Source organism: Nomascus leucogenys, chromosome 15 (assembly GCF_006542625.1).
Source record: "Nomascus leucogenys isolate Asia chromosome 15, Asia_NLE_v1, whole genome shotgun sequence".
Classification (NCBI taxonomy): domain Eukaryota; kingdom Metazoa; phylum Chordata; class Mammalia; order Primates; family Hylobatidae; genus Nomascus; species Nomascus leucogenys.
In genome coordinates, this window is record NC_044395.1 from 23,372,671 (window position 1) to 23,396,136 (window position 23,466).

General features: G+C 39.4%; 1 protein-coding gene across 4 annotated transcripts in view; it reads left to right on the forward strand.

Annotated features, from left to right (window-relative positions):
• Positions 1–23,466, forward strand: part of BTG4 (BTG anti-proliferation factor 4) — a 53,062-nt gene that overhangs the window by 334 nt on the left and 29,262 nt on the right. Inside the window, exons 1-5 of one of the 4 annotated variants that reach the window (XM_003253115.2) lie at positions 1,974–2,179; positions 15,711–15,909; positions 16,367–16,504; positions 17,092–17,290; positions 19,190–19,341. In XM_003253115.2, the coding sequence (XP_003253163.1) occupies positions 15,737–15,909; positions 16,367–16,504; positions 17,092–17,290; positions 19,190–19,341 (662 nt within the window). In that variant the 5' untranslated portion in view covers positions 1,974–2,179; positions 15,711–15,736. Of the gene's footprint in view, positions 1–1,973; positions 2,180–15,710; positions 15,910–16,366; positions 16,505–17,091; positions 17,993–19,189; positions 19,690–23,466 lie in introns of those variants that run through there. The other 3 variants (XM_030829021.1, XM_030829020.1, XM_030829019.1) reach the window with 3 other exon arrangements.

Here is a 23,466-nt window from a genome sequence, read left to right on the forward strand (position 1 = left end):
GACAGCACCTGCTAGGTGGAAGTTCTGAGAACGTTGCGTTGGAGAATTCACGCCTGAAAGCCTAGCCCTTGGGAGCTAGAGGCCTGAACTGGGCGGATACGTGCCCATGTGTACAGTTTCTGTGATTTTAAAATTCTGAATCCTTTAAATCTTAGGAAACAAGCTGGATTTAAAAGGTAACTGCATTTACTAATCACTCCCACTAAAAGTTGCATAGACTCCAACAGTTGTAAATGATTACTTAAAAGAAGGGATATATCTTAATGAGTGAACAGAGTCCCTTCATAGAAAAAAGAAGTATGAAAAATTTTGTTAATGTATTCTTATAAAAGTATTAACAAGTCTGTGTGTATGAGTAGCTTTCCCGGGAGATTTTTGTCATGGCAGGAACAACTTAACCACTTCATTGATAGAAAAGTTAAGATTACTGTGGCAGGAACTGAGATGGACATCATAAAGCCAATTTAGCAAAGGAAATGGACACATGGCAATAACCACAATTTATGTCTTTATGGCACTTTATTCTTTCAAAATATTACTAACAATATAGTCTCAAGAAGTTAATAATCACATGTTCATATAATAACATACATGAATCAGCTAAGAAAAAAATCATATTCCCCATTATATCTAAAATTTTGGTTAAGAGCCTGAAGGAATATTGAAAAAAAAAACACCCCACATACATACACATTACATACATTGTAAACTTAGTAGCTAAAATGTTGATTTTTTCTTTTGGCCGAGCAATTAATAGGCAATGGATGAAATCAGCATTTTCCAACACCCCTCTACTCCACACACATTGATGATGCACAGGCAGCTCATTTGGATGAATTCCCAAATCTTTTTACCTGGCCGTGTGGTTAGTGATTGGTACTATTCGCAATCAGCTAACTACACTGCCTAGTAACTAGACTCATAGAAAAAACTGCAGTCTCAAGTTGGTACCCCCACACGTTGTGACAGGCAATTCATTGGCTGAGTTGGAGCTCAACTGAGTTGCTAGCTTGGTGAATACTCTACTAGACAATGGCAAATAGGCACAGTGAATCATAGCATACAGTATTAACCGTTACATGGGTGAAGGGGCTTCACCTCCAGGGATTTTGCTTTGCTGGTATGAGACTTGTTTCATCTTCTGCGACTCCTGGAGAGAACTAACAGTTTAACTGTATCTGGAGAAACCGCGGGTTTCCTCGCACTTGCAGCGGGCGCTCGCGGGGCAGGCTGCGCAGGACCCACGCCGACGCCGCGCTTCTCAGGCATCTTCTCTCGAAGGCTGCGGGCTGCCCGAGCCGGCGTCTTCTTCCCAGCCGGGCGGCGGTGATGCTGTGCCTTGTTTTGATGGCAGTGGAGTTAGTGATTGTAACCACTACAGTACAATCAGCTAATGACACTGCCTACAAACCGAGCACCGGGCACCCGCGGCTGCAGCTCCCGGACGCTCCGCAGCGCCGACGCGTGGTCGCGGGGTCGGGGCCGCCTCGGACCCCATTTCACTGGGGGACGCCCTACCATGGCTGGGCGCGAGCGGCCCCCGAGGACACCCCTGGGCCCAGCGGGACCCCCGCCGGCCTCGCAGCACACAGCACGCGTAGTTGGGCCAGTGGGCGGCGCTGCCGGGGACGACCCGCGCGCTCCTAGGCCGGGAGCCGCGCCCCGACCCCGGTGACCCCCGGGAGTGCCGGGCCTCCCCTTCCCGCAGCCTCCCGCTCCTCTCAGGGCCCTCCCGCTCAGGTTCCCCTCGCTTTTCCTTTCCCCTTCGCCTCCTCGGCCCGGGCTCCCACTTCCCTCACGCCAGGCTTCAGTTCCCAGCCCCAAACCCTAGAGCCGGCTCTCTCGACCCCGTGCGCCCCGCAGCTCTGAGCGGCCGAGTGACTGTGGCGGGGGCGACCAACCGTCCTTGGAACCCCGCGGGCCGAGGGGCGGGGCAGGCGCGAGACGGGGCGGGGGGGAGGGGTGGGGGAGGGGAGGAGGCTGAGAGAAGGGGCTGTGGGCGGTCCCTGAAGGGCCTCCAAGGGAGACGCCTAGAAGATGGAGGCCCAGATTCTTGAGACGTTTCTCTTTCTGATCTAGCAGGAGGGACAAAGAGCTCCTCCACTCCCTCATTCCCCAAGAAGCCCCCCAGTCAACCCAGTTTCCGTGACCATTCCGCCCTGGGAAAGCGGCTTCCCAGGTACCTCAAAGTATAGGTTTGAATTTTCCAAATGGAGGTGGGCGGATGCCTTTGAGAGTCTCATCTGCACCTTTGTGCTTTGTTGGGGACTTGGCCTTATACTCTTAGAGGGCCATGCAGCGATGCGAAGCCTGGGCCTTCTAGTCAAATAGTGAGCCAGGCAGCTTGTTAGTTACATCAAATCGTGGTCCTCTTGAGATCAAGGCCATACCATTCAAGACAGTATATATATAATAAATTACTAAACTAAGGACTGATAGAAATACAAGGGAGGCCCTCAATGAGAGCTGTAATAGGTCAAAGAAGATTCCCAGGGGAGGTGAGACTTGAGTAGATCCTTGATGCAAGAGTACCTTTGGATATTCAGGGTTAGGGCTGTGGATGCCAGAAAAACAATATCTTGTGACAGTTGGGCAAAAGGGACAGTTACAGAGGACTTCTGGGAGATCTCTGCTGATAACTTTCCTTCCCCTCCTTTGCCTGTAATGAATTAATCAGGAGAGGATAAGGAATGTTCTCTTTATCCTCACCTTGTGAAATTCAGCTGGAAGCAGCCTCCCCTAGAAATATGGTCTTCATGCACCCAGTATAGAGCACTCATTGCTGACACCAAAGGCTTAGTTCTAAATTAGTTTCTGCAAAAGAAAACTTCCCACCTATAGATTGATTCCCTAAAACCAGCAAATGTTCTCATAGATGCCACAAGTAACATGAACAGGGGCAGGTCATCTGGATCATTCAATACAAACTCCAAACTCACACTATTAAAACAACTAAAGAACTGCCCAAGGATGTTTGAATAAGTTACAGCATTTTCTTTGCATATGAAAGACAGCACTTTTTTTCCAAATGCATACTTTGTTCTGTACACCCCAAAGTGAAGGGAAAGAAACCAAAATATAAAATATATAGCACAGGAAATGATAATTGTAAAAATTAACTTGTAGAATTAAATTGTGAAAGACATAGCCATCTACAATAACTGTATTTTGTATTCATCTTATCTTTGCGAGGGGCACAGTGTTTTAGCACACATTACATAAATGACTCACATTCACTTAAATATACATACATGAAACTAGGAGCAAAATAGTCTTCATTCCATTAACAATATGCAGACTTAGAGAAATCTTGGTTAGGAGATAGTTATAAAAACGATTCTCTTCTACCAAATTGTTAGTCACTTTTACCCAATACTATATCGAACACTTCTTCCCAATTGTTGTTTTATGATTATTATTTGCATCTTAAATATCTTACCTGAGCTGGATTGCTGCCATCGAAGGCAATGGTTGTGTTAGATGCCTTGAAAAGTAGGTTTCTACAGACTTTTCTTCAAAAGTAATAAAAAATGAAACTCATATGTAAAAGTCATGAAGATGCATTGCCTACTGAAATAACTTTTTAAAATGAGTTTATTTTCTATGTAGTACAACTAAAAATTTAAATAACGACAAAAAAATGTGTGTGGCCTAGTTCTGTTGAAAAAAAAAAAAGAATGCTTGTTCTTAGGGTTGCTGTTGATTTGGCCTGCAGTTACTAGAGAAACTCCAAGGATCTCATTCCCTTTATGGTTCATGTCTAGGCATGCCTGGAGACCAGGGAGACCCATGATTTAATCTAAGTAAGAATGCTTGTGGTGTTTTAAATGCCCACACAGAAGATTGCATTTGTTTTAGACAGTACTAGGAAGGCACCTTTCAGGGGAATTGTTTACTGTTTTAATTTCTGTTCTTTTGGTGATTAGGGAGATGGAAAAGGAGCTGTCAGGAGAGACAAGGTTGATGACTAGGAGGAAGTCAAGAAGAGTGTAGAAAACAAATATCTTCTGCTTTAGCTTTGGCACATTTATATTGACTTAATTTACCACTTCTAGATACAAGACGAGATTGATGGGAATTGGGAATTAGAAAAGGTGGAGACAGGCCAGGCGTTGTGGCTCACACCTGTAATCCCAGTACTTTGGGAGGCAAAGGCGAGCAGATCACGAGGTCAAGAGATAGAGACCATCCTGGCCAACATGGTGAAACCCTGTCTCTACTAAAAATACAAAAATCAGCTGGGCGTGGTGGTGCGTGCCTGTAGTTCCAGCTACTTGGGAGGCTGAGGTGGGACAATCGCTTGAACCTGGGAGGCAGAGGTTGCAGTGAGCTGAGATCGTGCCACTGCACTCCAGCCTGGGTGACAGAGCAAGATTCCATCTCAAAAAAAAAAACCAAAAAAAACAAAAAAGATGGAGACCATGGAGACAACATATCCCTCCCTTCAATACATACAAACTTACCGTCTCCCACAGCTTTTGAAGGATGTTGGAAGAGGAAGAAATGAAGAATTAGACTAATTAGACATTACTGGATTTTAGCAGCTTCTTTTTAAACCTGTTTTTTTTTTTTTTTGAGATGGAGTTTTGCTCTTATTGCCCAAGCTGGAGTGCAGTGGCGCCATCTTGGCTCACTGCAACCTCTGTCTCCTAGGTTCAAGCGATTCTTTTACCTCATACTCCTGAGTAGCTGGGATTACAGGCGTCCACCACCATGTCCGGCTAATTTTTTGTATTTTTAGTAGAGATGGGGTTTCACTATGTTGGCCGGGCTGGTCTTGAACTCCTGACCTCAGGCGATCCACCACCCCCACCCCGCCCTTGGCCTCTCACAGGGCTAGCATTACAGGAGCGAGCCACTGCACCTGGCCTAAACCTATTTTTTTAAAATGCATATTTACTCATAGGAAATATAAAACCATATCTTGGTTTATGGATCAATAAATGTCAGATTATTAACTTTCTTGATAGTATACCTAGAAACTAGTTTATATGTTGAAGCAAGACTAAATTGAAGTCAATTCAGTGCCTTTGAAGAACTAAAAATCATTGAATCTATTTATGGGAGAAGATTTTCTTTGGAGCTAAAATGAACTGCCAGCAGTTTTTATAATTCCATATTTCTAGTTCCATTTCATTGTACTCTCATTAGTAAGAGTGCACCAGATTCTTAATTAGCTTCTTGTTTATGTTTATTGATTAATCAATACTGTGGCTTTCAGTATAAAATGTTAATTTATCTTTCAGGTAAATCATAAGCAGTCTAACAAAATAGTCTTTATAATTAAAGTTGCCGGAGCTCTTAGGTATGGCTTCAGTAGGAGCAAACAGGTTGCATATTTTCCATCTTTAGAGAACAATCTCTAGGGATTTACGTGGTCTAGTTGGTGAGATGGACAATGTGTGTATATATAGATAATTAATATGTTAATTATATTAGTATGTAATATGAATATATCTTAATATTAATATAACATAGTAATAGATTAAGAATACATGTTTGTGTTATATATTCTATTTATATTATATATAATTATTTAGTATCAAGATGGTTACATGAAAAACTGCTTCAGGAATCCTGATGACTAATACAAACTTCATTATTGCCAATATTTAGGAAAAAGGAAAAGGAAAATTGTCAAAGGTTAGGACACAGAGAAGGCTATATGGAAAAGATGAGATTGAGCTGAGCCTAGAAGCAAAAATACTAGAGATGAAGAGGGAATGTTTTGGTAGCAGGAGCAATTTGTGAAGGAAAAACACAAGCAAATCTATGGAGATTGTAATGTATGAGGCCAATTGGAAGAGCAATGAGAACCACTGGGGAAATAAAATTAAAGAGGACTTTAACATTTAAAGTCCTCCATGATCCTACTTACCTGCCTGCTTATACGTTTCTATGAAGTTCACCAAAAAAAAAAAAAAAAAAGCCCAGGGAGTTTCAATTTCATTATTCTGCTCGAGGAGCCCCAGATGTATACAATGTGTTGTTTTATAAGGATTCATAAAGTAGCATAGATTGGAAGAGGGAGAGACAGAGGAGACTGAAAGACCATTTAGGAGATTAGTAAATTTCAGTACGAAATTTACTAATGTAGAAAATACGGGATGAAGAGAGAAACTTTGTGAAGGAAACTTTGCATGACTTGGTTGGTAACTGGTTCAAGTGAACAAACAGAATAAGATTAACTTCTAGACTTCGATGACAAGTAGAGGTATTGAGGGGGAAAATCTAGTCAGAGAATAATTGTGATTTTAGGTGTAGGCATGTTTAGTTTTAGGTCATGGAAGAATATTGTGGTGGAGTTAGATACGTGGAGTTAGAACTCTGGTAGCAGGCCAGAACTGAAAAGAGATTGAAGCTCTTTTATCCTCTTGATAGTTGAAGTCACGAGGAGTTCTCCAAGAAAGGTCTGCTGGCTGATTCTTCATTGGCCTGCCAGTCCCTGCTATCAAGGACGCCAGAGTAGGTGATGACAGTAATGTATTAATCTCGAATTCTATTCTAGAGAATAGAATGAGGAAAACAGAAGGCTCAGGATCAAATCTGAGAGGATCCCTCTCCTCTTTAGGGGCTGACAGAAGGAAGTAAATCTTGGGAAGGGTTGCCTACAGGAAGCAGAAGAGAGGACTCTCACAAAAACCAAGCTGTTTTAAAATTCATACGCTTACGAATTCAAGAGAATCTGCTGCATTGGCACCACCACATCACAAAGGTTTGGTCAGTAGAGAATTAGACATAGGCAGCAGATGATTGGATTGGCTCTTCCAGATTTTTTTTGTCCAGGGCTTTATTCATTGAGTCAATGAAGGATCAATGATCTTCTCTAGGCTAGAACTAAACAGATGAACTTTCCTGGCCTTGTCCCATTACTGATTGGCCTCTGTCATCTCTCTTAAAAAAAATAAAAAATAAAAAAAACTCCAAGAAAACAAAAAACAAAAACCCTCAGGTAGATTTTCAGGTTTATAAAAGTAATTTTAAGGTTTCAATAAGCTAGTTAGTAGTCTGCACAGTTGAAGAAAGTTAATAAACTTTCCTCTTCTTAAGATCTCTAGGGTGTATTCTGTAACTCTATTAAGCCAAAAGGAGAAAACAGACTGATTATCCTGTTAATTAATTGATTTACAAGAATGAAAATACTTTATGCCATCCTCTTAAACATCACTCTGTATCTACTTATTCTTGTTTTTATTTCCACTGTCCTCATTTGGCACTTAAGCTTTTTTTTTTTTTTTTTTTTTTTTGAGGCGGAGTCTCGCTCTGCCGCCCAGGCTGGAGTGCAGTGGCGCGATCTCGGCTCACTGCAAGCTCCGCCTCCCGGGTTCACGCCATTCTCCTGCCTCAGCCTCTCCGAGTAGCTGGGACTACAGGCGCCCGCCACCATGCCCGGCTGATTTTTTTATATTTTTAGTAGAGACGGGGTTTCACTGTGGTCTCGATCTCCTGACCTCGTGATCCGCCCGCCTCGGCCTCCCAAAGTGCTGGGATTACAAGCGTGAGCCACCGCGCCCGGCCAAGCTTTTTTTTTTTAAAGTGGGAAACTTAGTTAAAAATTTTACATAATCCTCATTTGTTATCTTTATTTCCTCTATATTCATAGAATATATCTCAAGGATTTCATCATGCTTACATTTAGTAAAGTTCACATTGTCCTTCCTGCTCTTAGCTACTCTATAGTTTGTTGAAATCTCAAGCTCAAATTCTACTTCCTGGGTAAAATCTTCCCTAGTACCTTTAGTTCTTCCTGATCCTTTCTCTTCTCTAATCGCTTTGACACTTAATATTGTCACTCTAAAATTAGTATGTTCCATTAATAAGAGAGTATTATTCTATATTCTAATTGTATTTTGAATTCAGCATTTTATTATAATGGTATAGAGTGCTGATACATTTACACATATTTATTATGTTAGTATAGAGTGTTGTACATAGGAACATTTTCTTACACTCTGAATTATTTTTAATGAGTTATCTTGGTTTCTTTTTTTAAGGGGTACATATTCTTGTTTGTTACATGGGTATTACATGCATAATGTTGGGTGTTGGGCTTCTGCTGTACTCATCACCCCAATATTAGGCACTGTATCCAGTAGGTAATTTTTCAACCCTCCCCACCCCCCTTTGGAGTCCCCAGAGTCTATTTTCTCTATTTTCATTTCCACATGTACCATTTCTTTAGCTCCCACTTACAAGTGAGAATATGTAATATTTTATTTTCTGCTTCTGGGTTAGTTGACTTTGGGTAATGGCCTCCAGCTCCATCCATGTTGCTGCAAAGGACATGATTTCATTCTTCTTTTATGATTGTGTAGTATTCCATGGTGTATATATACACCATAGTTTCTTTATCCAGTCAACAGTTGGTAGACATGTAGGTGGATTCCATGACTTTGCTCTATTTGTAAATGGTGCTGCAATAAACACACAAGTACAAGTATCTTTTTGATATAATGATTTCTTTTCCTTTGGGTAGATACCCAGTAGTGGGATTGCTGGGTCGAATGATAGTTCTATTTTTAGTTATTTGAGATATCTCTATACTGTTTTCCATAGAGGTTGAATTAATTTACATTCCCACCAACAGTGTGTGAGTGTTCCCTTTTCTCTGCATACACACCAACATCTGTTGTTTTTTGACTTTTTAATAAAAGCCATTCTCACTGGAGTGAGATGGTATCTCAATGTGGTTTTAATTTGCATTTCTCTGATGATTAGTGATGTTGAGCATTTTTTCATATGTTTGTTAGCTGTTTATATTTCTTCTTTTGAGAAATATCTGTTCATGTTCTTTGCCCCATTTTCAATTGGTTTGTTTTATGTTTGTTGAGTTGTTTGAATTTCTTGTAGATTCTGAATACTAACTCTTTGTTGGAGGTGTAATTTGTAAATGTTTTCTCCCATTCTGTGAGTTGTCTTTTTATCCTATTGATTATTTGTTTTGCTGTGCAGAAACTTTTAGTTTATGTACTATTTCTCTATCTTCGTTTTTTATTGCGTTTGTGTTTGGAAACTTCATCATAAATTATTTGCCTAAGCCAATGTCCATAAGGAGTTTTCCTAGGTTTTCTTTTAGGATTTTTATAGTTTCAGTTTTTATAGTTTTACATTTAGGTCTTTAATCCATCTATAGTTAATTTTGTATATGTTAAGAAATGGGGAATTAGTTTCAGTCTTCTGCATATGGCTAGCCAGTTTTTCCAGCATCATTTATTGAATAGGGTGTCTATTTCCCATTGTTTATTTTTGTTGACTTTAATTGAAGATCAATTGGTTGTATATATGTAGTTTTATTTCTAGGTTAGAGAACCCCATACTGTACCATTAATCTCTGGGTTTATTTTTGTACCAGTACCATGTGATTTTAGTTACTATAGCCTTGTAGTATAATTTGAAGTCAGGCAATATAATGCCTCTGACTCTGTTCTTTTTGTTTGGGAGTTCCTTGGCTATTTGGGCTTTTTTTGGTTCCATATGAACTTTGGGATTGTTTTTCCTAATTCTCTGAAAAACAAGATTGGTAATTTGGTAGGGATTGCATTGAATCTGTAGATTGCTTGGGTAATATGGTTATTTTAACCATATTAATTCTTCCAATTCATAGCATGGAATGTTTTTCCATTTATTTGTGTCATCTACAATGTCTTTCATCAGTGTTTTGTAGTTCTCCTTGTAGAGATCTTTCACCTCCTTGGTTAAATGTATTCCGAGGTATTTTGCTCTTTTTTGTGGCTATCCTAAGTGGGATTGGATACTTAATTTGGTTCTTAGCTTCAATGTTACTGTTTATAGAAATGGTACTGATTTTTGTACATTGATTTTGTATCCTGAGACTTTACTGAAGTTGTTAGTCAGACCAAGGAGTCTTCTAGAGGAGTCTTTAGGGTTTTCTAGGTATACAATCATATTGTCAGTGAACAGAGATAATTTGACTTCTACTTTTCCAATTCAGATGCCTTTTATTTTTTTCTCTTGCCTGATAGCTGTGGCCAGGACTTCCAGTACTATGTTGAATAGGAGTTATCTTGGTTTCTAACTTGAAACGTTATGTATATATGTATGTATTTTTTGTGGTCTTTCAAATAATGCCACTTAAACTGTGAATGCTCAGTAATGCAGATAGAAAATACAAATTAGGAAGAAGCTTGTGGCAGATAAAACACTTGCATAGTATTATTGGTAAAGGAATTTTACTTTGATCAGGCTACACTGAAATTAATTTCTTTTGAGTTCAAATCAACATTGTATGGCTGTAGAATTTCATTAGATAATGTTTTGGGAAATGCAATTTTGTTTCAGCAATTAATGTAACTTCCTTTCATGTGGCTTGACCATAATGGAACTGAGTTTATGTGTGGGTTACAGAATCGGTTCATTGTTTTATAAAATAGTGCTACTTTCTTGCTGTTGTTAAAAAAATACTTTCTGTCAGAAGTGGACTTTTGCTGAAACATCTATATCTTTCCCCTCTTTGGCAATAACATGTATTTGGGATGGGTGAGCCTAGGGATATAACTTGTAGTTTAGGGAAGGAAGCTAAAGAAATGAAATGGGGTTATAAGACTGGTTATTACATCACAAGTCCAGCAAATTTAATATTCAATTCAGATGATATTTTAAAATTACTTTGTCTATTTTTAAACTTTTATAAGCATAAATATTTTCATTTTATAGGTGAAGTTTAGCTAAAACCAAGAAGACAAATGTAGAACCAGATTTTCGAGTTTTACGTTCATCGATGATCTTTGGGGCTTGACTATTCCTTAGCCATCAAGTTGAATTTCCTCGTTTTAAAATGAAGAATGCAATTCTAGAAACTATTACTTGTACAAGGTCATGTCAGTCATATTCATGTTTTATACCATTTGATTCTCTGTTACAGGCATAATAGGAAATAAAATATGTCTATATTTCTTCACTGCCTTTCTGTTCTTCATCCTCACTCCAAATGGCCAGAACCTCTTATTTCTTGTTTTCTGTGGTTCTTCACCCAGACATAATCCCCTCACCCAAACAGAACACCATCCTGTTGCTCTACTGTGGATAGCTCATTGGACATTTTCAAAAAGATACCCTTGAAAGACAAGGCTTTAAGCAAGGGAACAAATGTCTTATAATGAGAATTTTAGACATGACACAAGGATAGTGGGAGAGTTGTTCCAATTTCAGCAGTAATTTTCTCTTCTACTTAGCTCTGGGATTGGCTTAGGCCAGACCAGCTTGGTCTTTTTGCTAAATTCTAACATCTTGTCAGTGGACATCACTACTTGGGTATTTAATTGCCATTGAAAGCTCAGTATACCTCAATCTGAATGAATCACCATTTGTTTTATACTGACTCTTCCACTGAACTTCATTCTTTCAATGATAACATTAATCTCTTGGTTACTAGTGTTTGAAACTTGGGGTAAATTTTGAGTATTTAATTTCCCAAACTTTACATCCAATTAGTCACTTGTGTATATATTTGGTTTCCCTCTCTAGATGATAAGCCTCTTGAAAGGAAAGTTGAATTTTGTTTTTACCCCCAGCCCCACTAATACTTAGTGTCTGTGAAGTAGGTGGTCAGTAAATAGTCACTAAGTGAGTGTTAATTAAAACAGAAGGTGTAGTTGTCATTAATGTAAAGGAGGTGATTTAAATAAGGTGTTTCAAGTCATAAACAAGTAACGGAAGGAAATCTTGCATGATGTTTACTTTTTATTTGATTGTTCTTTCCTGAAATCTAAGTACATTGTTATTCTACTGTTCTATTCATAACTTTCAAGGCCTGCCTGGGCCTGTTGCAGAAAATAATGCTAGGAGAGGGTTCAAAACCTCATTAATGTACTTCACCAACTCAAAGTGCAAGGGAACAGTTTGTCATCGGGAAGATGAAGTAATAAAAGAGTTATAAAAACACCTGGCATCCTTCTATTATTGTAAATGCAAACTGACCATTCGAAAAGAAAAAAATTTTTGTGTTTGTTAATGCATCTGTTGCCTTTAGTTCAGAAGCAAAATTTCAGCAGTATACAAGGAGTTACCCTAATTTTCAGCTTTGTCCCTTGTAACATAAATTTTAAAAAATAATCTTTGCAAAAGTTACCGTAGCAAATGGCTAGAAAATATGAGAATAAATGATTCAAATTTGTCCTAATAATCTGTTAAACTTAAGGCATTATTAAGCAATCAAAAGTGTAAAATAAGCTTAAAATCTTCTTCACAGCTGAGGCGGTATCTATCTTAATGATTTCCACGTTTGCTGCACATTAGAATCGCTTGGGGAACTTTTAAAAATCCTGATGTGCAGGTTGCACTCTATACCAATTAAGTCAGAATGTCTTGGCCGGGCATGGTGGTTCACACCTGTAATCCTAGCACTTTGAGAGGCCAAGGAAGGAGGGTTCCTTGAGCCCAGGAGTTCAAGACCAGCCTGGGCAACATAGGAAGACCCCATCTCTATTGAAAAAAAAAATGTCTGGGGTAAGGGATAGGAGGCAGACATTGGTATTTTTAAAAGATCTTCAGGTGATTCCAAAGTGCAACCGTTTAGGTACCCCAGCCACTGAGGAAGAGGAATGACAACTACATCATGGACAGTTGAAACAAAGAAGGTACTATGGAGTTGGAAGATTATTAAGGTCCTACTTTCACATTTGTTTATTTTAATGTGTTCTGGGTACATAGTAGATGTTTAAATATTTACTAAATTGAATTAAATTAATCTTAATTAAATCTTAAATCATATTCTTAGATATCAAGATGCTCAGCCTTCCATTGCATAGTCTTTTTAAGCAGTTTTTAAAAATTGATACATAATAGTTGTATGTACTTTGGGGGTACATATAATATTTTAATACTTGTATACAATATATAATGATCAAATAAGGTAATTGGGATATCCATTACCTCAAACATTTATCTTTGTGTTGAGAACATTAAAAATCTTCTAGCTATTTTGAAATATACAACAATTGTTACCTATAGTTTCTCTACTGTACTAGAATAACTAGAACTAATTTCTTCTATCTATTTTTGTATCCTTAACCAACTTTGATAATCCTTATACTTACATTTCTCATACCTCTCAAGCATCAAAGACATTACAATAGCCAGCACACTACCTAATATATGTATTTCATCTCAGTTCATCACTAGTGAAAGTTTTTTTTAAATTTTTTTGAGACAGGGTCTTTGCTCTGTTGCCCAGGCTGGAGTGCAGTGACACAATCATAGCTCATAGCTTACTGCAGCCTCAAACTTCTGGCCTCAAGTGATCTTCCCACCTCAGCCTTTTGAGTAGCTAGGGCTACAGGTACATGCCACACCAAGCTGACTTTTAAAATTTTTGTAGAGACAGGGGTCTTACTGAGTTGCCCAGGCCAGCCTCAAACTCCTGACCTCAAGTGATCCTTTTGCCTGGGACCAAAGTGTTTGCATTTCAGGCGTGAGGCCCTCTGCCCAGCTCAAGAACAAGTGCTTTAATGTTATCTATTATAATCTTAATTACAACCTTATGAGTTCACTATTGTACCTCCCATTTCACAGGCAGAAAATTAAGTTGCCCAAGGTTACACAGATGGTGAGTCCTAAAGTTGCAATTCACACCCAGGTCTATCCGATCTTAATGCCCATATTTTTGAACTTTGTATTGTGCAGGAATGGAAAGATATGACAAAATGATAGCATTAATGAAAAAGAGTACTTGCAAGTTCAATGTGAGTCTGTGGTGTGATGCCATTGCCAACAAGGTAAAAGCCACCTGAGGTTGTGTTCTGGAATACAGTATTCAGAGGGAGGGAAGCAACAGTCCCATGCTAGTCTTTAGAGGTGGAGCACACCTGGAGCATTGTGTGCAAGCTGGAAAAAAGAGGATTACTCACACACCTGACACTCATTGTGATGTGAGTACTCAGCATGGTGAGCTGCATCTGTAGGAAAAACTCTTCAGCTGAGACTATTTAGGCACCACAAAGAGAAGGCTGAGGGAGGCTGAGTAGTAGTATTTGAAATGTCATCATGTGGTGGAACATTAGACACGATTGGTGTAGTTCCAGAAGGAAAAACTAGGCTGCACATGTAGGAAAATCAGAGGTAGATTTGGCTCCACACAGAAAGGAAGGTCTGGCTGTTATTTGAAGCTTTTTAGAAATGAAATGGACTTCCTTGTAAGACAGGGAATTCCTTTTCACTAAAGAAGAAACCGAATGATCACTAATCCTGAGCGTTAAAGACTTAACGTATGTCAGGTGTGGTGCTTCTTAACGCTTAGTGGGTATTAGAATCACCTGGGGGAGCTTGCTAACTACTGATTACCTTGAGAAGAGTTGCTTCAACAGATCTGAAATAAGGTCCAAGAATCTGAATTTTTAAATTTATTTATTTATTTTTTTTGAGACAGAGTCTTGCTCTGTCACCCAGTGTGGAGTGCAGTGGTGTGATCTTGGCTCACTGCATCTTCTGCCTCCTGCGTTCAAGCAATTGTCCTGCCTCAGCCTCCTGAGTAGCTGGGACTACAGGTACATGCCACCATGCCTGGATAATTTTTGTATTTTTAGTAGAGACAGGGTTTCACTATGTTGGCCAGGCTGATCTCGAACTCCTGAGCTCAGGTGATCCACCTGCCTCGGCCTTCCAAAGTGTTGGGATTATAGGCATGAGCCACCGCACCCGGCCAAGAATCTGAATTTTTAACAAGAAACACAGTGAGTCCAGATCACATGGTCACTGACCCACCCTTTGAGAACTGGTGAGGTTAGATTAACTCAGATCTCTTCCACTTATCCTACAAATAAACACTTTAGTAAAAAATGTGTAGTCAACATAACGACTGCTCAAAGTTGTCTTAACAAGTTTTGTAAGAAATCTAAGGCAAAATTCCTTAATATGTTGTCAGCTAAGTTAGAGATGACATCATTGGAATGTACGATATTAGGATATGGAAGGAGAACACTTGATTCTCACTCTGTGTTATGAAAGATAAGATTATATAGCAAAATAGAAAATATAGATCCAGTCTGAAAATTTTAAACACTTCAAATAGAGAACCCACTCCACTTATGCCAAGGGGCAATCGGATGGAGACCAGATTGGCATATGAAAAAGCTATATGATCATTTCAATAGGCAGCACCTGTGTAAGGTGAAACACCCATCAGCCTTTAGGGCCCAGGCTTATATAAACTTCAGCCCCAAACTGACGAACAGGTGTGGGTGAGAGTTGGAAACTTAAGGGATAGTGCGGTTGGTCTTCTAACTCTCACCCACTTTTCTTGGGTGCTGAAGAGCTTTTGTTGGCAAGTATAATGTGTTTGATTATTCTTAAAGCATGCAACTTGTGAGCCACATTTTGGAATTAGTCTCTCCTGAAATATTTTGCTCTGTGTTAATATATCTTTAAAAAGTGATGCTTGAGGTAATTACTGTCCCATATCAGGATCTTTTTTAAGTTGTGATGATGTTTCATTTATTACTTCAGTGCTTTAAAATTTTAAAAAGACTTTTTTTTTCCCTTTGAAAACCTTTAAAACTGGGCTATTTGAGGAATTGCTGTTCTTGGCTGTTATGTTGATTGATAGTGTTCATGTACTTATCTAGTTTACTAAGGACTTCTTTCTAGCAAATTTTCTCAGCTTTAACTTTAAGGTATGTAAAATTTCCAAATGGCAGTTAAATATTGATAATAAGTTAAACATTTCTATTTCTTCTTGTTTCCTTTTAATGATTCAGACCTCCTTATCTATTTTTCTTGAATCATGAGAGATGAAATTGCAACAACAGTTTTCTTTGTCACAAGACTGGTGAAAAAACATGATAAACTAAGTAAACAGCAAATAGAAGACTTTGCAGAAAAGCTGATGACGATCTTGTTTGAAACCTACAGAAGTCACTGGCACTCTGATTGCCCTTCTAAAGGGCAAGCCTTCAGGTGAGAGATAGTATGTGGGATGGCAAAGGGAAACAATCACCAAGCAACCAGCCGTCTCCTAGGAAAATGGAGTGATCTTGTTTTTTGCATTTAAGTAACGAAAGTTTTATGGGCTCGAGTTCATTTGTTTGAACGTGGAATTGAAAGGAGGAGACATAGTAGATGACACTGTGGCTGGAAACAACAGTGCAAAGCCCCTTATGTGAGGTAGATTAAACAATTTCTAACTTGTGTTTGCCATGAAAGATAACTAATTTTGTGACTTAGTGATGCAATATACATTCTGAGCCACTGTATCAAAAGTTGATGTTGTCTTATTTGTAAGAGTGGAGGGTGGAGGAGGCTGAGGGGAAGGTGGGGATGAGGTGGGAGCTATGTGTATTGGAACAGTATGTGCATAATGTGATTCTCCTGCTAAAGTGTCTGTCATCATGTCTTCATTTCGCTTTTTAAAAAGGTGCATCAGGATAAACAACAATCAGAATAAAGATCCCATTCTAGAAAGGGCATGTGTGGAAAGTAATGTAGATTTTTCTCACCTGGGTCTTCCGAAGGAGATGACCATATGGGTAGATCCCTTTGAAGTATGCTGTAGGTGAGTAATCTCATAGTCTGTGTGCTGTGTGATACCTGGAAACCTTAAGTTAGACAACTTTACATGCCTTCATGAAAGATGATGCCCCAAAGCCTTGAGTTAGCAGCAGGGATACTTCTTGGTTAAGATTTTAGATGCAAACTGCTGTTAGATAATGCAGACTTCTATTCAAACTGGGTGAGGTGGAAAGCACAATGATTTTGCAAAATATTTGAAATGTGGCTTTAATCACTGCACCTTATTATAAACTATAGATTGGTAGCAGTATCTATTACAAACTGTAGTTGATAACAGATAAGTATTATAAGCAATATCAGAAAGGAAGAAGAGTTATCTACCATGGGACAATTCAGTTCATTAACTGAATCAAAAGAAACTAGTCTTTGTTTTTTTCTGAACAATCAACCAAGATAGCTCTTACAGAAGATCCTCATTTATAACAGTGTAGTAGGTGAAGGTCATAATGTCCTTCAACTTTTTAAGGCAATTTCTTTTAAAATAAGTTAGCATATTTTCTCCAGGAAAGATTGGAGATCTTGTAGGAAGTTGAATCTCTAATTGGTACTTAAATTTCTTTTCCTACTTAGGTATGGTGAGAAAAACCATCCATTTACAGTTGCTTCTTTTAAAGGCAGATGGGAGGAGTGGGAACTATATCAACAAATCAGTTATGCAGTTAGTAGAGCCTCATCAGACGATTCCTCTGGCACTTCCTGCGATGAAGAAAGTTGTAGCAAGGAACCTCGTGTCATTCCTAAAGTCAGCAATCCGAAGAGTATTTATCAGGTCAAGCGTGTTCCAGTTCTTTTCTATACCTTTTTTCTATCTAATTCTAAAAAGAATGCACTCATTATGAAACAAAGAAGCAAAAAAACATGGAAAGAACAAAACTGTAGATTTTTAAAAGCCAGAATCTTAATATTTTGGCAAAACTTTTCCTGTCTCCTTCACTGCACAATGTATTCCCTACACTTGGCTGAGCTTTTAGGATCCACATAATCTTTTATTGTCCTATTTCTTCATACGGTATTTGAAGACCACAGGTTTTCTTCCACTTAAATTCCTACAGAATCAAAGATTAAGATTAGTGGGCTTTTTATTTTTTTTTTTGTCAATTGAAAATACCATGGCATTTATAGAAAATTTGGATTTAGGAAAGGTCAAAGGCCTATAAATTCTGCCACTAGAGCAGTTTTTCTCAACTATTTTTTTTCTTCTGTTTAAACCATAACCCATTCCAAGATATGCATATTTACATTTAAAAAGTTTCATGAAACAGTGCTTATCTTTACTAGGAGCAATGCTCCCAATGCTCCCAATACTTCCAATTAAATTCATTTGATTTCAAGCATCTAAATTGATTTCATGACCCACAATTTGAAAAACACTGATCTAGAGAGAATTCATTAACACTGTATGTATATATTTGTTTGTATGTTCTCTTAATCACCTATGTATTAAATGTTAAAGCAATTAAAATTTTAATATTCATTTGCCTCCCTTGTAACTTATTATTGGCAGGTATTCTAGGCTGTTGCCACATGGTTGTAATATTTTTTAAAAAGCTGGTAACTTGTATAGTGATGCCTGAATTTTAGGTTGTTTCTTGAGATTTGACTCTCAAGCACAGAACTACTGGGTCACTGAGTATGAACATTTTACTGGTTTTTAATATGCAGCCGAAACACCATATAGAAAGTTGTATTTATTTGTAGTCTCACCAGCTGTATGTAAAAGTGCCCACTTTGCATTTTTTTCTAGAATTGGCTATTCTCATTTAAAAAACAGATAATTTGATTAACATGATATGCATATGTAATACAGTATTAGTGAAATTAAACATTAAAAATTTCCATGTGCCCAAATGTTTTCGCACCTACTGTCCTACAAGTTTTCTTACTCACCCATTCATTATTTGAAGTTCTAATGTATTATTGTAGGTTCTTTATATGCCAGAATGATTTTAACCCCTTGTCATATTTCTGGCAAATGTTTTGTCCCTAGTTTTTTAAACTATGTGTGTTATTGATAGTTTCTTGGAAACAGTGACTTTAAGTAAAACGATGTATGACAAAGCCGATTTTTTCCTCAGTGTTATAACCAAACAATGTTATTCAAAGACCTGCTATATGTCATTCAGCTTAAAATTAGTTTCCAAGAACCTATCGAGGTTGTTGAGGGAAGGATTTATGGTATTTGCCCTTAATTCTATTTTTATTTTTAGAAAGGTCTTCTTCCATTTGGGGATCAGACCTGTAATTAGCTATATTCTTTTACAGCAATGTCTTTGCAAAGTGTGATCTGTAAAACATCTGTATCCGTCATCTTAGGTGTTTAAAATGAAGATTTCTAGGCTGTGGCCCCAGAGATCATGAACATGCATCTCTTGGATTGGGCTGGCAGTGGTGAGGTAGGGATGGAAGAGGGACAATTCAAGAATAAACATAAACTTGAATAAGCATATTAAAAAGTTTTTAGTTGAATTAATTTTTTAAAAAGTTACAGTATAAAGTGACTTATGTTCACGCCAAGTGCTAGGAATTTTTTCAAAGACAGTTATGCACTTTCAATTCTATTCATTTGTGCTCCCTATGCTTTTGAAGTGCCTGACTTTTGAACTATGGGTTCATATTTAGTCCTTACAGCTACCTTATTAGAGATCTTTATACTTTTTTTTTTTTCCAGGTTGAAAACTTGAAACAGCCCTTTCAATCTTGGTTGCAAATCCCCCGCAAAAAGTATGTGGTGGACGGCCGTGTTGGCCTCCTGGGAAACACGTACCATGGCTCGCAGAAGCACCCTAAGTGTTACAGGCCTGCTATGCACCGGGTGGACAGGTACCACTGGGTCAACACACACCGATGACGCAGCGACTGGGCATGTGGTGGGCGAGAGCTCAGAGGAGTGCCTTTATTCTCTCTAAAATAAAAATGAATTTAAGGTTGAGAGGCCCATGAAACAAAAAATGACCGTATTAGGGACTAGGGTACACAGTGGTAAATCCTCTCATACAGATCATGACTGTTCTTAGCTCTACTTTTAATTCTTATTTAATTTTACATGAAGTTTTATGTAACATTAGTGAATGTACCCAGTAAGGTAACAGAATGAAGATATTGACCTGTAATAAGACTCAATGAATTATGAAAAGTAATGGTGTAAATAAACGTACAGTGTTTTTAATACTTCTTAGTTTGTTGCAAGAAAAACTTTTACAAGTTTATTTTTTGTAAAGAAGGGGTCTCCCTATGTTGCCCAGGCTGGTCACAAACTCCTGAGCTCAAGCAATCCTCCTGTCTCAGCCTCTCAAAGTGTTGGGATTCAGGCCTGAGCCACCGCACCTGGCCACTATTCATTCTTTCTCCCCTCACCCTCTACCACTTGCTAGAGGGAAAGTTGATGACTCTGCAGTCCATGTCTCTACAAATTTGATAGCAGTGAGAATTGTTTAGGCTGCTACTTGTTGATGTCTATGGTATGAGGAAATGCCCATTAGGCTGTTGCTGGTGAATTTTATCTTTGCTAGATTTTATAGATTTTAAAATTAGGGAGGGAGATTCTACAATCCAGCTTCACTTTATTAGCCAAAAATAGTTTGACTCTTCTGAATTCTGGGTCTCTAGTTGTTAGAAAATTCTCAAAACCTTGTTGACTGGACCCATTCCTACTCATGCTGTTTATTCTCAGCCGGGTCCTTGCTGTTGTTTGGCAGTTCCTGTTAATCTCCACTTAAGCTGTATTGTAGCTGTCTTCTCAATCTTTTTACTCCACCTTCCTGTGCTCTCAGCAGGGGACTTGTTCTTTTTGTTTTCTCCTACTTCAAAACTTTATCCCTCCGTTCTCCTCTCTCATCTCCATTTTAAGGCTTTGCTCTTCTCCACCTGCTTGTATCTTCTCCCTGCATCTTGGTTTTCTTGCTGAGTTTCTGCTGTTAGGTGGTTCGGGATCCAGGAAGCTGGTAGCATTGGAGCAGTCACAGCTTGGTTCTCTTGTGAGTAGACTTGTGCTTTGGGCCAGTGGGTCTGAATGGATACAAAAAGTTGTGACCTTGAGTCCCAACTCGGGTATGACATGCCAGCAGTCATGCTAGTGCTGATGAAGGGGGAGGGGAGCTTGATTCTAGCCTCATTACTTTGGGTGCAGCTCTTAGTAATCATTTTTTCTTTTTTTTCTAGAAATGATGGTTCATTAGGGCACATAGCAGCATTGTTTTGCTGGACAAACTCACCTACCCTTAATGGCATATGAGGTCAAGTTTCTCTGCTGAAAAGTGAGTTTGACCTCTCTTGAAGAGCATTCTACTACAGTGTGGGAGTTGTTGTGAACCTCCCCAGATTTCTCTCAAGGCAACCACAACACTAGTTTACTGGCCCCTCAGCAAACCATCTCCTGGAGGTGGTTGTGATGTTTGCCAGCCTTCATACGTGTGTGGGTGAATTCTGGTCTCCAGAAAATGGGCAGAAACAAGACTACCAGCAATGGGTGTAAGTATTAGGCTTTAGGATGCTGGCATGTATGTGAATGTACTTTAGTTTAATCCTTAAGCATCAGGTTAGAATTTCTGGTAACATTTCATTTTCTCTGCCTCCCTTCTACCCTTGTGCAGGCAATTGTCATTAGTTACCTGATTATTGCAACAGTCTACTAACAACAGTTAACTGTTTCTGGTCTTGTTCCCTAGCCTAAGGTAATCTTTACTCTCCAGTTTAAAATGTTTCAATCAGGAAAATATTCAAATTCTAGAATATGGCTTCTGGTCTTAATGACTTGAGTTCCTGCATATCTTTTCAGCCTAACCTCGACTCTTTTGGACTCTGTTTTGTTTGTTTATTTGTTTCCTTTGAGACAGAGTCTCACTTTGTTGCCCAGACTGTAGTGCAGTGGCGAGATCTTGGCTCACTGCAACTTCCACCTCCTGGGTTCAAGCGATTCTCGTGCCTCAGCCTCCAGAGTAGCTGGGACTACAGGCGTGCGCCACCATGCCAGGGTAATTTTTGTATTTTTAGTACAGATGGCATTTCACCATTTTGGCCAGGCTGGTCTCAAACTCCTAGCCTCAAGCAATGTGCCCACCTTGGCCTCCCAAAGTGCTGGGATTACCGGGGACTCTGGTATTTGACTTCTTGATTGGGATACTTCTCACCTTGCCTCATTGTTCTCCCTTCCCTCTTGATCTTTGGGTATCACTTGAGATGCTACCTCTTCCAGGAAGACTTCCTGATCCCCAAGTCCAGTTTACAGTCATATGTTAGAGGTTCCTTACAGCATTCTATGTTAGGGGTTCCTTACAGCATTCTGCCCCTAGAAAAGCACTTATCTATTATAATTGTTTCATAGTTATCAGTATCCTCCCAATAGACTGAGTTTTCAGAGTACAGATACCTCACATTCCCATTTAGTGTTGGCATATAGCAGTGTTCAGATTTATAGACTGAATGACTTTATTGGTGATTAAATGCTTGCCTAATATATAATCTGATACACAGCATTAAATAATGCTTGTTGGTTGATCATTCTCTCAGCGGAGTAACAAGTGTTCTAGGCTGGGCATGGAGAACTAATTGCTGTAAAAATCTGAAGCTGTTTGGTCTTTACATGTACAATTTAGTGGACTAAAAAAAGAAAAATCAACCATATATAATAGTTGCTAGATAAAAAATGCAACATAATATTTGGATATGACAGAAGAATGAGTGATTTTTCAAGAACCTTTACACAGAGGGTTTTATTAATAAAGTGTCCCTTGTAGTTTGCAAGGTTGGTTTAAAAACATTTCTTCCAGCCAACAGAGGTGACACTGTACCGCTGAACCCCATGCTGCTGATGGACACTGCTGGACAATCACAGTGTTCTGATTTGGGTTCAGAGATTGCCTCATAATTCTTGTAGCACAGTACTTGAGATGACCATTATAATTAATTGTTCCAAATTGGTACTCAGGAAGAAGCCAATTCCACGATGTGCTAGGGTTTGGCTCAGAGGCAGCCATCCATGAGCATATGATCCCTGTGTAATCCTTTAGAGCCTCTCAGGAGGCTCTGAGCAAATTGTTGGGGAAAAAATATAATCAACTATATATTTTTACTGTTGAAAGGGGCCGGGCGGAGACCAAACTACACCGGTCGCGGTCAAGAGATCTTTATTGGAGGTATCGAGCGGCACCACGCAAGGAGAAGGAAGAGAAGAGAGAGAGGGCTGCTGGTGTGCTGGGTTTTATATCCCTTGGGCCTACGTGGATTGGGCTAGGGGCGGGCCCAAGGGAAGGCGGGAGATGCTTCTTTCTGATTGGCCCTCCTTTGGTGGGTTCAGACAGTGCCCAGTCAAGGAGGGGAGAAGAACCTGGAACTAGCCCCATCTTAAGGTACGGCACCATTTTAAGGTACCCCATGTTACCTAACATTCCTCCCTTTTTGTTTTCTTAAATGGGGGAAAATGGGCATCGTGGTTCATCTGGCTGCTTCCTGCTGAGTGGGGGCGCTGTGGGGAGGGGGCACAGGGAGAACTGTCAGGGTTGTGCATGGGGTAATGTTCCTTGTAGGTGTAGATCCTCCAGTGCCATGAGCCAGTTGAGGGGCAGGGATGGGTTGGCGATGAGCCAGCTGTTGGCGCGGAGATCGTTGAGAAATTTGTGGAATCGGTTGGTGGTTGTCATGACTGGCTTGGGTTAGCAGGTTGTGAGCCCGTCTGTGGAATCTCTCCCATCCTCGGTGGTGACGAAAAGTTGGTAGTTTCTGAGGAGAAGCTGGTTAAATGTTTGGTTAGATATGGAAGAGAAACTTAATGAGGCAGGGGAGTAGTGCGCAGAAAGCGAGGATACCCATTGGGGGGCCTAAAAAGGGAAGGAGCCAAGCTAAGAGGGGGGTTTTGAGGGTTTCCCAAAGGGAGGGAGTAATGCTAGCATTCATTAGTTTATATTTTATCTGATGTAGGTTTTAATGCTAGTTTCGATCACTTGGGATTCA